The sequence below is a fragment of the Papio anubis genome, chromosome 4, assembly GCF_008728515.1.
Source record: "Papio anubis isolate 15944 chromosome 4, Panubis1.0, whole genome shotgun sequence".
Lineage (NCBI taxonomy): Eukaryota > Metazoa > Chordata > Mammalia > Primates > Cercopithecidae > Papio > Papio anubis.
Window position 1 is genome coordinate 20,194,430 of NC_044979.1, and position 14,537 is coordinate 20,208,966.

At 45.8% G+C, this 14,537-nt stretch overlaps 1 protein-coding gene across 2 annotated transcripts in view; it reads right to left on the reverse strand.

Moving 5' to 3' along the window:
• Window positions 1-4,008, reverse strand: part of TRIM24 (tripartite motif containing 24) — a 123,390-nt gene extending 119,382 nt beyond the window's left edge. The window contains exon 1 of one of the 2 annotated variants that reach the window (XM_003896656.3): window positions 3,299-4,008. In XM_003896656.3, coding sequence (XP_003896705.1) covers window positions 3,299-3,662 — 364 coding nt within the window. In that variant the 5' untranslated portion in view covers window positions 3,663-4,008. The remainder of the gene's footprint in view (window positions 1-3,298) is intronic. The other variant, XM_003896655.4, reaches the window with a different exon arrangement.
• Between the last annotated feature and the right edge of the window lie 10,529 nt (window positions 4,009-14,537).

Genomic DNA, 14,537 nt, shown 5'->3' on the forward strand with positions numbered 1-14,537 from the left:
GAATTCTGTAAGTATGCCAGACTAGGTAGAATCGGACTTAAAGGAGGGAGGAGCCTAAAGATCTAAGTTTTTTTTAGGTGATTCTAGCGGTGTTAAAGTTTGAAAATCTCCAGTTTCTGAAATCTAAAAAGTGTATGAACTGTAACATATTTGGCCTCAACACACCTATTGTTTGGCCTATAGCATGGGCCCATAAATTAATTGTCTGTGTGTATATATGTTTATGTGTATAAATATTCACATTTTTAATTACTTGACAATACCTAATACTAGAAACATTTTGTTAAAAATTCAGATTCAGAATTTGCATTAAATAAATAAAAGATCCTTCAATACTTGCCCTGCACTCACATGACAAAGTGCTATAGCTAAGAGTCTGCCCCCCTGCTTGTACTCCCCATCATTTCCTATCATTTTACCCCAAGGCTCACACAGTTCTCCATCCCAACTACCTACTTAACCCTTCTGTAATAGATATTACTTGACTTGTGATGCCCATACTCACAAATTCATTAAGAAAATGAAGAAATGGTTTGATCAAATGAACCCATTATTTAGTTAAGAAATGTCTAAACTTTTGCTTCAGCTAGTATTAAAATAAGTATGCAAGGAGAGATAAAGGGAGAAAATACCCAAGTCACTAAGACTCAGGACAGCATTTTTAATTTATTAAAGATAATTTTAATCCTTTTTAGAGGTTATTTTAAAGTATAATTTGTTAAAACCTTTTTCTTAGTATAAAAACAAAAACATCTCCCAATTTAAATGCTTTCTTTGAACTCTTGCTTACAATACAGCATAAAGATAAAAAATATTCAGATTGTAATTATGTAGAACATTTTGAGAAGTATGGAATCCCAAACTTGTCTCAGAATTGAGGATGATAACTTTATGATCCATGTTCTCATTAATTCAAGTCCATATGTCATGGCCAGGCAAACAATATATCTTAATTCTATAATAATGCACAATTCAGGTCTTAATTGGCTACTAGCCTGTTTAACCATTTAAAATATAAATGGAAGGGGCCGGGCGGGGTGGCTCATGCTTGTAATCCCAGCATTTAGCGAGGCCAAGGCAGGTGGATCACCTGAGGTCAGGAGTACAAGACCAGCCTGGCCAAAATGGCAAAACTCCATCGCTACTAAAAAAAAACACACACACAAATTAGCCGGGTATGGCGCCCGGCTGAGGCACAAGAATTGCTTGAACCCGGGAGGCGGAGGTTGCAGTGAGCTGAGATCGTGCTACTGCATTCCAGCCTGAAGGACAAAGCGAGGTAGGAAGGTAGGAAGGTAGGAAGGTAGGAAGGTAGGCAGGGAGGAAGGAAAAACCAACCTTAAAATGCGTCTAAGAAATAAGAACAGGCGGGGTACGGTGGCTCACACTTGTAATCCCAGCACTTTGGGAAGCCAAGGTGGGCGGATCACCTCAAGTCGGGAGTTCGAGACCAGCCTGACCAACATGGAGTAACTCCATCTCTACCAAAAAAAAAAAAAAAAAAAATACGAAATTAGCCGGGCGTGGTGGCGCATGCCTGTAATCCCAGCTACTCGGGAGGCTGAGGCAGGGCAATCGCTTGAACCCGGGAGGCAGAGGTTGCGGTGAGCCAAGATCGCACCATTGCACTTGAGCCTGGGCAACAAGAGCGACACTCCGTCTCAAAATAAACAAAGAAACAAGAACTAAGGTTTAAGCTTTCACCTGTTCGAACTTTCCAGTAGTGGGCCTCTTCAGAGCAAACTAGTGTGAAGGATCTGAGAGTTTGTTCAACTTGCAAGCTAACAACCTTACCAGTTTCACGGATGGTGACAGAAGACACTCAAGGGTCAGAGACACAGGGCAGTCTGTTTTTTACTCACAGGAACAGCATAAGCCAAAGCATCAAGATTTTTGCACTAGTTCTCGGAACTCCAGGTTCCCACTGGTCAACGTGAAGAGAGCCAGCTGACATCTACACAGGCAGTTCCTTCTCTACAGGAGAGGAACCCTAAGCTTAGGGAACCCTCATCTTTTAAGATGGGCAGTAAGCATGCCTACCCTTTCGCTCCAGAGGGAGACATTATTCTTATTATACTGGATAATACGTATCCCTGCCTCTTGCTCTGGTGGAAGACACTATCGAAGGCTGCTCTTTAGACAATATCCGTGAAAAACAGAAACAAAGGGCAGTCAGTATCTTCCTGGCAAGGGTGCTGGCAAGAGTGAAGAAACGGAGACGCATGGAAAACTGTCTCCTACAAGTGGATACTGGGCCTAACATGCAGTTAAATAAATGAGTCTCGGACCACAATCTAAAGTATCCATTTCACACTTCCCTTAACGTAGCGCAAAATTAGCATTTTATTTCAAACTAAATCAACTATTCCCTCTAAAAAGTATTAAAAATGCTTTTCCACTTACACTGTATTTTTTTAAAAGGAGGTGCTCAAATATTTGCAATAAAATTTAAAAACTGCCAAGTGTTCTACCCAAAACTGTATCCACTTAAACTTACTTTAAACGTTTCAAACCTGTTAAAGTTAGCAATGGGAACACCTGTCAAAAGTCTAATTCTACAGTAATAAACACCACAAAGAGAACAGTAACTTCCAGCTTTATCTATAAAATACCAGGAAACCCTGCACCCCAAATCACTTTGCATTATTTCTCTTCACCGTCTCAAAATAAAACCCTTGAAAGAGACACACAACAAAACAACGTCTCTTGGTTCCTTTGTCCCCAGCAGAAGAGAGGGAAGAGAATTGGGAACTCATTAAGGTAAAGAGCCCCAAACATGCAAGATAAGAAATAAATGACATCCGATCTGCAATCAGTCATGAAAGAAAGTCACCATCACTTCATCTTCATCCCTCCCTTCTCCCCTCCAGCTCAAATAACGTGGGTATAGACGAGATGATCAGGATCATATGGACCTGGACAAAGCTTTGTGGAGGCAGCGGGCGGGTAGCAGTTAACTGGATGCAGGCGGCAAAGAACCCGAGATTCCGGCTGCAGGAGACTCCGCAGAGGTCTGCAAAAGTGCGGGTGGCAGCGGCCGCCCGGCTGTAGAGAACGCGGAGCGGCGGCGGCGGCGCGGTCAAGTCCACAGCGCCCGGGGAAGTTGCTGGCCGAGCGCAGCACGCCGCAGAGCGCGGGCCCTCCATGTCACCGTCGCCAGCACAGACCCTCCTGCTCGCCCCTCCCCCGCCGCGCACCCCGGGCGGCGGCGACATGACAGCGGGTCGCGCTGCACAAGGGCGCCCGCCCCCTCCCGGCCCTCTCCCGGGGCTCCCCCGCGGCCGCAGCCGGTTCTCACCTTGGGTGGCGAACGGCGACGAGCCGCTGACCGGCGAGCCGGGGGCAGGGACGGGCGGCGGGGTCTCGGCGGAGCCCAGCATGGGCGCGGGCAGCATGAGGTAGCGCTGGGGCGCGGGTAGGCAGCGCTGGCAGAAAGAGTGCAGGCAGGGCAGCAGCTTGGGCGCCCGGCTCTGGATGTTCTGGTGGCACACGGCGCAAGTGTCCAACAGGTTGAGCCGGGCCGCCTCGCCGCCGCGCTCCGAGTCCGGGCCCTGCCGACTCTCGGCCTCGTTCTCCCCGCTCGGCGCCGCCGAGGGCCCCCCGGAGGCCGCCGCCGAGGCCGCTGCCGCCGCCGCCGCCGCCTTCTCCACAGCCACCTCCATTGTCCTGCCCCCGCCGCCGCCGGGGAAGCGAGAGCGCGGTCTTCGCCCGCCGCCCCCGACGACCTCCTCCTCCTCCTGCGGCTGCTCCTCAGAGGCCGCTCGGTGGACTCGCGGCAGCGCCAGGGAGGGAGGGAAAGCAAGCCGGGCGGGGGAAGCCTCCTCAGGCCCAGGGGATCCGCCTCCCGAGTGGCGCGGCCGGAAGAAGGGGATCTGTCAGCGGAGACCGTTCCTCACACCGGGGAGGCTGCACCCCGTCCGCTACGCCAACCGCCGCGGCGCTCGTCGAATACGCCCAGCCCGCCCTTACCTCCCCGCCTTTCTCTTCATCGCTCCCCAAGCCCACCTCAGGCCCCGCCCCCGCCCTCCCTCTCCCAGCAACTGAGGCTTCGGCGAGGAGCCCGCCGCCCAATAGCAGCCGCGCCTGGCGAGGGGGCGGGACTTGTCGGAGCCCGCGAGGCTCTGTCGGCCGCGGCGGGAGGTTGGGAAGTGGGTGGTGCTTGTCCAGCCCCGCCCCCTCTGGACTCCTGGAGCCGCGGTCTCTGATTGGGCCTTTGTGTGTGTTTCCTCCTCTGAAAAGATTGAGGGTTCATTTGTTATCGACCATCCGCCTGATTCGGTCCGCGGTGTTAGCTCCTCCTAGGGGGCGGGACCTCACTTGTCTACTCAATGCCGTTAATTAAGTAACTGCTTGGAAAACTCGTTTCATTACTGGAGACCTGGTGTTGTAGGAGGGGTAAATATGGTAGGAGGGTCACAGGAGGAAGGAGTGGAAGTACTGAAGAGCAAACAAGGAAATAATTTTCTAAAAATACTGTGTGAAAGAGGTACTCTGGAGGCAGCATGGATATTGCAACCTAATTTTACTCATCTTTAGAATGAATGACTGAGTATGAAGAATAAGGGAGGGAAGTTCTTGTGCAAGTTGGAAATTTTTAAAGGGTTCCCCAATGAAAAAGGTGAAGTTAATTTTCAAAGTCAGTGATGTGCTTTTTAAAGTGACTAAAGGTTCGTTTTCCCAGGAATTAATACAGATTGGCTAATGTTTTTATTGCATAAATATAGCATCATTAAGTAAAAATAAGCCTCAATACTGATGCCCAAATAATTCATAACTTCAAGATTCTTTTTTATTTCTTCCCTCCCTCTTATTTTATTCCCTCCCTCCCTCACCTCTCTATGCTGATATCAGAAGTTAAGCACATTTTTCACTCAAAAAATGGCGCAGCTTTTAAGGAACTTGAAGAATAGAAACGGAGTGGAGGAAACAAGCTTTTGTAAACACGTAACTTTAAGAATTGTATATAAGTTGTTTTTTTTTTTTCAATACGAATGAAGCGGTACTGGACTTTAGGGAAAGTGGGAGTGGGTCATGAAAGACTTTGCTAAAATCACAATTTTCCTGGAGGACTACATAGGATGACAATGGGGGAGGGCTAGGCAAAGTAGCCGTCCTTCGAGACCTTGCTCTTAAACACAATCTCCGCAGGCCTCAAGTGAGAAATTCTTTTACTTAATCACATGAAATTCAACGGCTTTTCCCGCCACCCCTCCCACCCCCATTGGTTACTGTTTAAGCTTGGGGGTTTTTTGTTTTGTTTTGTTTTTTGCATGGAAGTAGCTCTTAAACCTTAGTTTGCATGAGAATCACTTGAGAAGCTTAATGAAAAGCAGGTGCTTGGGCCACCTCCGTATTCAGTTATTCAGTTTTGACAGCATCTCAAGTGATTCTGACCTGGGTGAGTCCAGAAACAGAAGTCTGTCCCACTTGTCTTCACCCACTTACCAATCCCTCCATGATTTCGTCCGTATATACCTCTCAAGCTGAAGTCGCCGCGACTCTCAGCTTCATGCTGCTGCAATTCTAAGGCCACCCTGCTTTGTACACGCTGTTCCCTTTGTTTTAGTTCCTTCAAAATTCAGACTTATCTGTTATCCCCTAAAGCCCAAAGTTTCAACCCCAAAGTTGAACACTCCTTCCCCAGAATTCAAACCGTATTGTATATTTTTGAAGCTGCACCTTGAAAACATTCACACACTAGGAATGGAAATTTTGTGTTCAAAAATCAGCTCCCTTAATTTGCTAAAAATTCATTACATAGGTGGTGTACAGGATTCAAGCCTACTAAAGACAAGTCCTTCTTATTCCCCAGATGACGGTGGTAGAGAAGGAAAACTGAGAGGTAAAATTGAGCAGACTGGTTTTGAAAGAATCTCATGTAATTTGATCAAACCCACTAGCTTAAAGTTTTTCAAATCAGCGTGGTTTACAGAAAATTATCTTCCATCGTTTTAGCCTTCCTAATTTCACATGAGTAAAACAATCTTACTTTGTACTTTGTTCACATATATGGGATTTCAAGTCCAGAAAATGAATTTATTGTTTGTTTTTCTTAATCATATCATTTCTTTATTTAGATATTGTTGCCCTACAAAGTGTGTTCAAATATATTTCACAAAGATCCGCGCTACCAATAGATTACTCTTCCTTAATTACAGCTCTCATCCTATGTCCCTCCCTTGTCCCATAATTTTCTGTGGCTCTCTACTGCATCTAAAGCTCTCCACAATTTTATTCCCATCTGATCTTCCTGTCTGATGTTACTGCTTTCCCATATCCATCCTATGGGTCCGCCTAATTGGATGATGTGCCGTTTCTTAACTGCACCACTACCACCACCTACAAGAGAGGAGATCAAAGCCATCTGAACTGGAAGAGAAGGGCATCAGCAAGGAGAATAAGAGCATTAGATGCTGGCCAGGGACAGTGGCTCATGCCTGTAATCCCAGCACTTTGGGAGGCCAAGGCAGGCGGATCACCTGAGGTCGGGAGTTCAAGAACAGCTTGACCAACATGGAGAAACCCCGTCTCTACTAAAAACGCTAAATTAGCCGGGCATAGTGTTGCATGCCTGTAATCCCAGCTACTTGGGAGGCTGAGGCAGGAGAATTGCTTGAACCTGGGAGTCAGAGGTTGCAGTGAGCCAAAATCGCACCATTGCACTCCAGCCTGGGCAGCAAGAGCTAAACTCCATCTAAAAAAAAAAAAAAAAAAAAAAAGCATTACATGCTAGTGAGATTTCTCATCCCACCCCTCAAAAGGTGCTAGTGAGTGGAAATTCTAGAACTTCCAGGACACAAGAAAATCATTTTGGCCGGGCGCAGTGGCTCAAGCCTGTAATCCCAGCACTTTGGGAGGCCGAGGCGGGTGGATCACGAGGTCAGGAGATCGAGACTATCCTGGCTAACACGGTGAAACCCCGTCTCTACTAAAAATACAAAAAACTAGCCGGGCGTGGTGGCGGGCGCCTGTAGTCTCAGCTACTTGGGAGGCTGAGGCGGGAGAATGGCGTGAACCCGGGAGGCGGAGCCTCCGTCTCAAAAAAAAAAAAAAAAAAAAAAAAGAAAATCATTTTTCAGCCGGGCCCAGTGACTCAACGCCTGTAATCCTAACACTTTGGGAGGCCAAGGCAGGGGGATCATGAGGTCAGGAGATCAAGACCATACTGGCTAACATGGTGAAACCCCATCTCTACTAAAAATACAAAAAATAGCTGGGTGTGGTGGCGGGCACCTGTAGTCCCAGCTACTTGGGAGACTGAGGCAGGAGAATAGCGTGAACCTGGGAGGCGGAGCTTGCGGTGAGCCGGTATCGTGCCACTGCACTCCAGCCTGGGCGACAGAGCAAGATTCTGTCTCAAAAAAAAAAGAAAAAGAAAAAGAAAATCATTTTTCAGGACTGAGTGCGGTGGCTCATGCCTGTAATCCCAGCACTTTGGGATGCCGAGGTGGGCAGATCACCTGAGGTCAGGAGTTTGAGACCAGCCTGACCAACATGGAGAAACCCCATACTAAAAATACAAAATAAGCCAGGCTTGGTGGCTCATGCCTGCAATCCCAGCTACTCAGGAGACTGAGGCAAGAGAATCACATGAACCCAGGAGGCAGAGGTTGCGGTGAGCTGAGATCGTGCCATTGCACTCCAGCCTGGGCAACAAGAGTGAAACTCCATCTCAAAAAAAAAAAAAAAAAAGAAAAAGAAAAAAGAAAATCATTTTTCAGTAGAACTCTGATTGTGAGGCGTGTTTAGGCATACAGGATCTGAAGTAACTCCTTCACCCGATTTCTTACAGCTTTAGAGGAAGAAGGAAAAGATTCTCAGGCTTTCAGAAGTAGAGAGGCCCGGATGACTTGAGTCAGGATAAGGAGAATGCAATGAGTAGGCACCAAAGGCCATCTCAGACTATCTCAGTGGGGTCCATGGGGGGCCCACAGTCAAAATCCAATGGAACTCAAGCACAGGTGTGCACTGCTGTAGTCCTCGCTTCTCAGGAAGCTGAGGTGAGAGGATCACTTGAAACCAGGAGTCTCAGGCCACAGTGCCCTATAACCATGCCTGTGAATAGTCACTGCACTCCAGCCTGGGCAACAGCGAGATTCAGTCTCTAAAGAAACAAAACAAAACCTGTATTTTTAGTCGGCTAGGGTGACCTGTGCCTGCAATACCCCCTACTCAGGAGTCTGAGGAGGGATGATCACTTGATCCCAGGAGTTTGAGGTCTGCCTTGGCCACAAAGCAAGACCCAGTTTCACAACAAAAAGAAATATTTGCAGATGTTTTATTGTGGGAGGGGGGGAAATGGAGGCAAGGCACACTCTACATATGCCACGGTAAACCAAGAACGCCTCCCAAAATCTAATGTCTTTCCCCACATATGCCATGGCCCTCTTAAACCCTTGGACCTTCAAATCAGTGATAGATAAAAGGGAGAATGAATATGGTATTGATTGAGTTTAAAATTTAAATGACTAAAAACAAAATAAACAAAAGCAAATTAACTCAAATATGACTACATCAAGTTTTCTGCCATCAGGAAGATGAAAAACTTAGATAATTTTTTTTAAATGTTGTAGTCAACATAACACACTTCTTGGGTGTGCAATAAAGGGTTAACTTAGCAAGCTTAGGTTACTCAAATTGTGCACATTCCAAAGAAAGGATTGACCCTTAACTAGCTCCTGGGAGGTTACCTCTGCCCCTTTGGAATATCCTGCCTGATAAGAGAAGAGCTTGAGAGTTTGGGCCATACTGTATCAATTTAACCATAGAGTTTATGCTCGGGATGGACCTATGGCTCACACCTGTTTTATATACCTGAGGCCCTTGGCCACTATATGTCAGTTTGATCTCTGGGAAGCTGGAAAGTGAGTAGCCAAGACCAGTCACATAGGTGCTGCATGCCTACAGGACCTCCAATACAAAACCTGGAATCCAAGGCTTGGGTGCATCTCCCTGGTTGGCAAGACTTCATATGTCTTCATATGTCTTGTTATACATTATTGCTGGGAGAATGAAACACTATCTGTGGGACTGTGCTGGAGGGAGCAACTGGAAGGTTGTTCCTGGCTTCTCCTGGACTTGGTCTATGCACCTTTTCCCTTTGCTAACTCTAACCTGTATCCTTTTTTTTTTTTTTTTTTTTTGAGACGGAGTCTTGCTGTGTTGCCCAGGCTTTAGTGCAGTGGCACGATCTTGCCTCGCTGCAACCTCCACCTCCCGAGTTTAAGCAATACTCTGCCTTAGCCTCTGAAATAGCTGGGACTACAGGCGTGCACCACTACATCCAGCTAATTTTTATATTTTTAATGGAGATGGGGTTTCTGCCATGTTGGCCAGGCTGGTCCTGGACTCCTGGCCTCAAGTGATTCACCTGCCTTGGCCTCCCAAAGTGCTGGGATTATAGGCATGAGCCACCATGCCTGGCTTCAGGTACAGTTTATTACAGCAAAAGGATACAGATTAGGCTGGGCGCAGTGGTTCACGCCTGTAATCCCAGCACTTTGGGAGACTGAAGAGGGTGAATTACCTGAAGTCAGGCGTTCAAGACCAGCTTGGCCAATATGGCAGAAACCTCATTTCTACTAAAAATACAAAAATTAGCCAGGTGTGGTGGCAGGTGCCTGTAATTGCAGCTACTCAGGAGGCTGAGGCAGGAGTATCATTTGAACCCAGGAGGTGGGGGTTGCAGTAAGCTGAGACCTCACCATTGCATTCCAGCCTGGGCAACGAGCAAAACTCCATCTCAAAAAAAAACCACACACACAAAAACAACAACAGCAACAACAACAAAAACTGTACCTGAGAGTATAGCAACTTTTCCTGAATCTTTTGAGTCCTTTTAGCAAATTGTGGAAACTAAGGATGATCCTGGGGACCCCTGCATAAAGGACATGTAGTTTCTCCTACTAGATTGTAATTCAATTTAGACTAAAAACCATTTATGCTCCTCTATATTTCTTTAATATCTCAGAAATATCATGGAAACCAAACATCTATAACTTTCTTCCTCATGCTTTGGTCTTCTCACCCTCTGTGGTATTCTCAGTATTTGCCCCAATTATATCTTCTTTCCTCAAGTATTTAGCTCTTTTGAACCTTCTACTAAGATGGAAGAGTTGGGTGTGGTGGCTCACACCTGTAATCCCAGCACTTTGGGAGGTTGAGGCAGGCAGATCACTTGAGGTCAGGAATTCAAGACCAGCCTGGCCAACATGGTAAAACCCGATCTCTACTAAAAATACAAAAATTAGTTGGGCGTGGTTGTGGGCACCTGTAATCCCAGCTATTCGGGAGGCTGAGGCACAAGAATCGCTTGAACCTGGGAGGCGGAGGTTGCAGTGAGCTGAGATTGTGCCATTGCACTCCAGTTTGGGCAACAGAGCGAGACTCTGTCTCAAAAAAAAAAAAAAAAAAAAAAAAGAGATGGAAGGCTCAGGACAGATAATTACGGGAGATACTTCTTTCCTTCACTGCCTCCCCTCCCCAGTCTTCCACCTCCCCAGGTAAATAATGTTTTCTGAGCATTTAGTGTGGAGGAAAGTAAGTCACAAAGAGCCAGCGAGTGGCAGTGGGGCGTGGGGGTGGGAGTGGAGGTAGGGCAAGAGAAGGGCATAGCTATTCCCCCATCTGAAGAACAGAAGTAATGGAGTGGGCTGTAACTGAATATTGACTAATGGGGTTCTGGTCAACTTACCAACTCTATGGATGGGCAGTCACCAGAAGGACTAGGGCTAGACCCAAGCAGAACTGTTCTGGGAATATTGGGGCAGAGTGAATCCCTACATGTTAATGTTCTGCCTTTTCTGTGGCAGCACTTTTTACTGGGTTTTATTATGAGGGTAGGGCTTGCAGAGAGGAAAAAGAGGAAAAACGCCATGGAAAACTCAATAAAGAGTAAGCCAATAAGAGGATCAAGAGAAGGAAAAGAGGGTGAGTGTGAGGAAGACAATGAGAACAAATGAAAGAAAACAAATGGAGTAAAATAATGGTTGCAGATAACATAAGAAGAAAAGAAAAAGAAAAACAGAGCAACTAGGAGCTAGATGGAAAATAAGGATATGCATCACACTCTATGAGGGGCAAATAGTGAAGAGAGCCGAGAAGTGAGATGGATGAGTGGACCAAAGTGGGAAATTGAAAGGACTCAATGAAAATGATGATATGGTTTATTCACAAGAAATAATTTCTAAGCCAAGTATCCTAGCACAACTCAACATGAAGTGTAGCAATAGCAGAAGCAATTTCTTCTTTTAAAGAAATATTTTCCTTGGAGGTAGAATTCATTGTATGCATTTATACTTTAGAAAGTGACAATCTTGGCCGGGCGTGGTGTCTCACCCTTGTAATCCAGCACTTTGGGAGGTCAAGGCAAGTGGATCATCTGAGGTCAGGAGTTTGAGACGAGCCTGGCCAACATGATGAAACCCCGTCTCTACTAAAAATTCAAAAAAATTAGCCGGGCTTAGTGGTGGGCGCCTGTAATCCTGGCTGCTCAGGAGGCTGAGGCAGGAGAATTGCTTGAGCCCAGAAGTGGGTGGCAGTGGGGGTGCAGCAGAGGTTACAGTAAGCTGAGATCACATCACTGCACTCCAGCCTGGGTGACAGAGCAAGATTCCATCTCAAAAAAACAAAAGAAATGACATTCTTTTGGATTTTTTTAGACATTTAAGTTTACTTGCATGAAACAAATCTTCATTTGTTATATAACTTTTGTTTGTTTTCATGGTGGTGATATACATCAACTTTTATTTTATTTTTGTTTTTATTTATTTATTTATTTATTTATTTATTTATTTATTTATTTATATTTTTTTTGAAACAGAGTCTCGCTCTGTCGCCCAGGCTGGAGTGCAGTGGCACGATTTCGGCTCATTGCAACCTCCACCTCCCGGGTTCAAGCAATTCTCCTGCCTCAGCCTCCCAAGTAGCTGGGATTACAGGCGCCCGCCACCACGTCCGGCTAATTTTTTTGTATTTTTAGTAGAGACGGGGTTTCACCATGTTAGCGAAGGTGGTCTCAATCTCCTGACCTCGTGATCCGCCTGCCTCGGCCTCCCAAAGTGCTGGGATTATAGGCGTGAGCCACCGTACCCAGCCTATTTATTTTTTTAGAAGGAGTCTTGCTGTGTCACCCAGGCTGGAGTGTAGTGGGCATGATCTTGGCTCACTGCAATCTCCGACTCCTGAGTTCAAGCGATTCTCGTGCCTCACCTCCTGAGTAGCTAGAATTACAGGTGTCTGCCACCATGCCCAGCTAATTTTTGTATTTTTAGTAGAGATGGGGTTTCACCATGTTGGCCAGGCTGGTCTTGAACTCCTGAGCTCAAGCAATTCGCCCAAACTCTGCCTCCCAAAGTGCTGGGATTACAGGCGTGAGCCACCATGCCTGCACTATCAACTTTTATTTATTCCTACTTTTCTGCTTCTCTGTTCTATAATTTGTTCTTTTCTATTTTGAGACATGGTCTTGCTCTGTTGCCCAGGATAGAGTACAGTGACACAATCGTGCTCACTGTAGCCTTGACTTCCCTGGTTAAGTGATCCTATTACCTCAGCCTCCCAAGTAGCTGGGACTACATGCATTTGCCACCACACATAGCTATTTTTACTTTTTGAAGAGACAGGGTTTTGCTACGTTGGCCAGACTTGTCTTGAGCTCCTCCCACCTCAGCCTCCAACAGTGGTGGGATTACAGGTGTGAGCCACCTTACTGGCCTATAACTTATTCTTAATGTAAACAACCAAGAGTCTCAAAGATGCCTGTCACTGCATCCCTAAATCTTACTACCACAGTTCATTGTTACTTGGGGAGCATCTTTTTAGAATCTATGTAAATATACTCTATACATATATACCTGCAAGACAGCATTGGAATTATAATACATATAATTTTAATAAGCTTTTAACCCAAAGGTTTGGACCACATTGTGCCCATTCTCCCTCCCACCCACCACCACCACATTTATATATAGGAGTCCTAATCCCCAATGCAACTGTATTTAGGTCTTCAGGGGTAAAGTTAAATGAGGTCGTCAGAGTGGGGCTGTAAAAGGAAACCACTTTTCTTCTATATTCACAATACTTCTGGGCACCAGATGTGTGGGTTTTCCATACCAAAGAATTCTCCAATTTTCTGCAAACACCAACTGGGTGTCTAAAGATTCAGTTAAATTCTGGCATTAACCATCCAGAGTTAACATCAGAACCCACAGGCTAAAGGTTCAGTATAAAAAGACTGCCCCTCACTTCTTTCTTTCTCTTTCTTTCTTTCTTTCTTTCTTTCTTTCTTTCTTTCTTTCTTTCTTTCTTTCTTTCTTTCTTTCTTTCTTCCTTCCTTCCTTCCTTCCTTCCTTCCTTCCTTCCTTCCTTCCTTCCTTTCCTTCCTTTCCTTCCTTTCCTTTCTTTCTTTCTTCCTTCCTTCCTTCCTTCCTTCCCTCCCTTTCTTTTCCCTTCCTTCCTTCCTTCCTTCCTTCCTTCCTTCCTTCCTTCCTTCCTTCCTTCCTTCCTTCCTTTCTTTCTTTCTTTCTTTCTTTCTTTCTTTCTTTCTTTCTTTCTTTCTTTCTCTTTCTCTCTCTCTCTCTCTTTGTTTCTCTCTTTGTTTCTCTCTTTCTTTCTTCTTTCTTCTTAATAGAGATAGGCTCTCACTGTTCCCTAGGCTGCTCTCGAACTCCTGGCCTCAAGCCATCCTCCTGCTTCAGCCTCCCAAAGAACTGGGATTACAGGCCACTGCACCCAGCCTGCCTCCCACTTTAGATGCCAAATGCAAGTCCCTGGCTTCTAGTGCTTCCAATCAACTTGGTTACAAATTGAGGGCTCTCACAGCCCCTTACTCAGGTTCAATAATTTGCTAGAACAGCTCACGGAACTCAGGAATGTACTTTACTTATGTTTATTGGTTTATTATAAAGGATAAAACGTAGGAACAGGCAAGTGGGAGAGATGTACCGTGTAGGGCAAGGGATGGGGGTGGGGAGGAGATGCAGACAGTTTCCATGCCCTTCTGGGGGCACCACATTCCCAGGACCTCCATGTGTTCATCAACCTGGAAGCCCTCCAAACCCCATCATTTAGGATTTTTATGGAGGCTTCATTACACAGGCATAATCGATTAAATCATTGGTTAGTGGTGATTAGGTCAATCCCTTCTCCCTTTCTCAGAGGTCAGGGGGTGGGGCTGAAAGTTCCAACCATCAAGCCAAGTTGTTAAATACAAGTTATACATTTCTCTTCAAAGAATTAATATGTCAGTATGTTCAATTCTTTGCCTTCTACTTTTAAACTTAACTTCCTTGTAAAGCAATCTTTCCAATTAACTATTGCACCCTGACTCATTCTGATTACCTGCTCTGTCATAACCATTTTTCCCGCCAAACCACTCACCCTGTCACTCTCTTTAAATTAGCCAATCAGGGCCAGGTGCAGTGGCTCACACCTGTAATCCCAGCACTTTGGGAGGCCGAGGCAGGTGGAATCACCAGGTCAGAAGATCGAGACCATCCTGGCTAACATGGTGAAATCCTGTCTTTACTAAAAATACA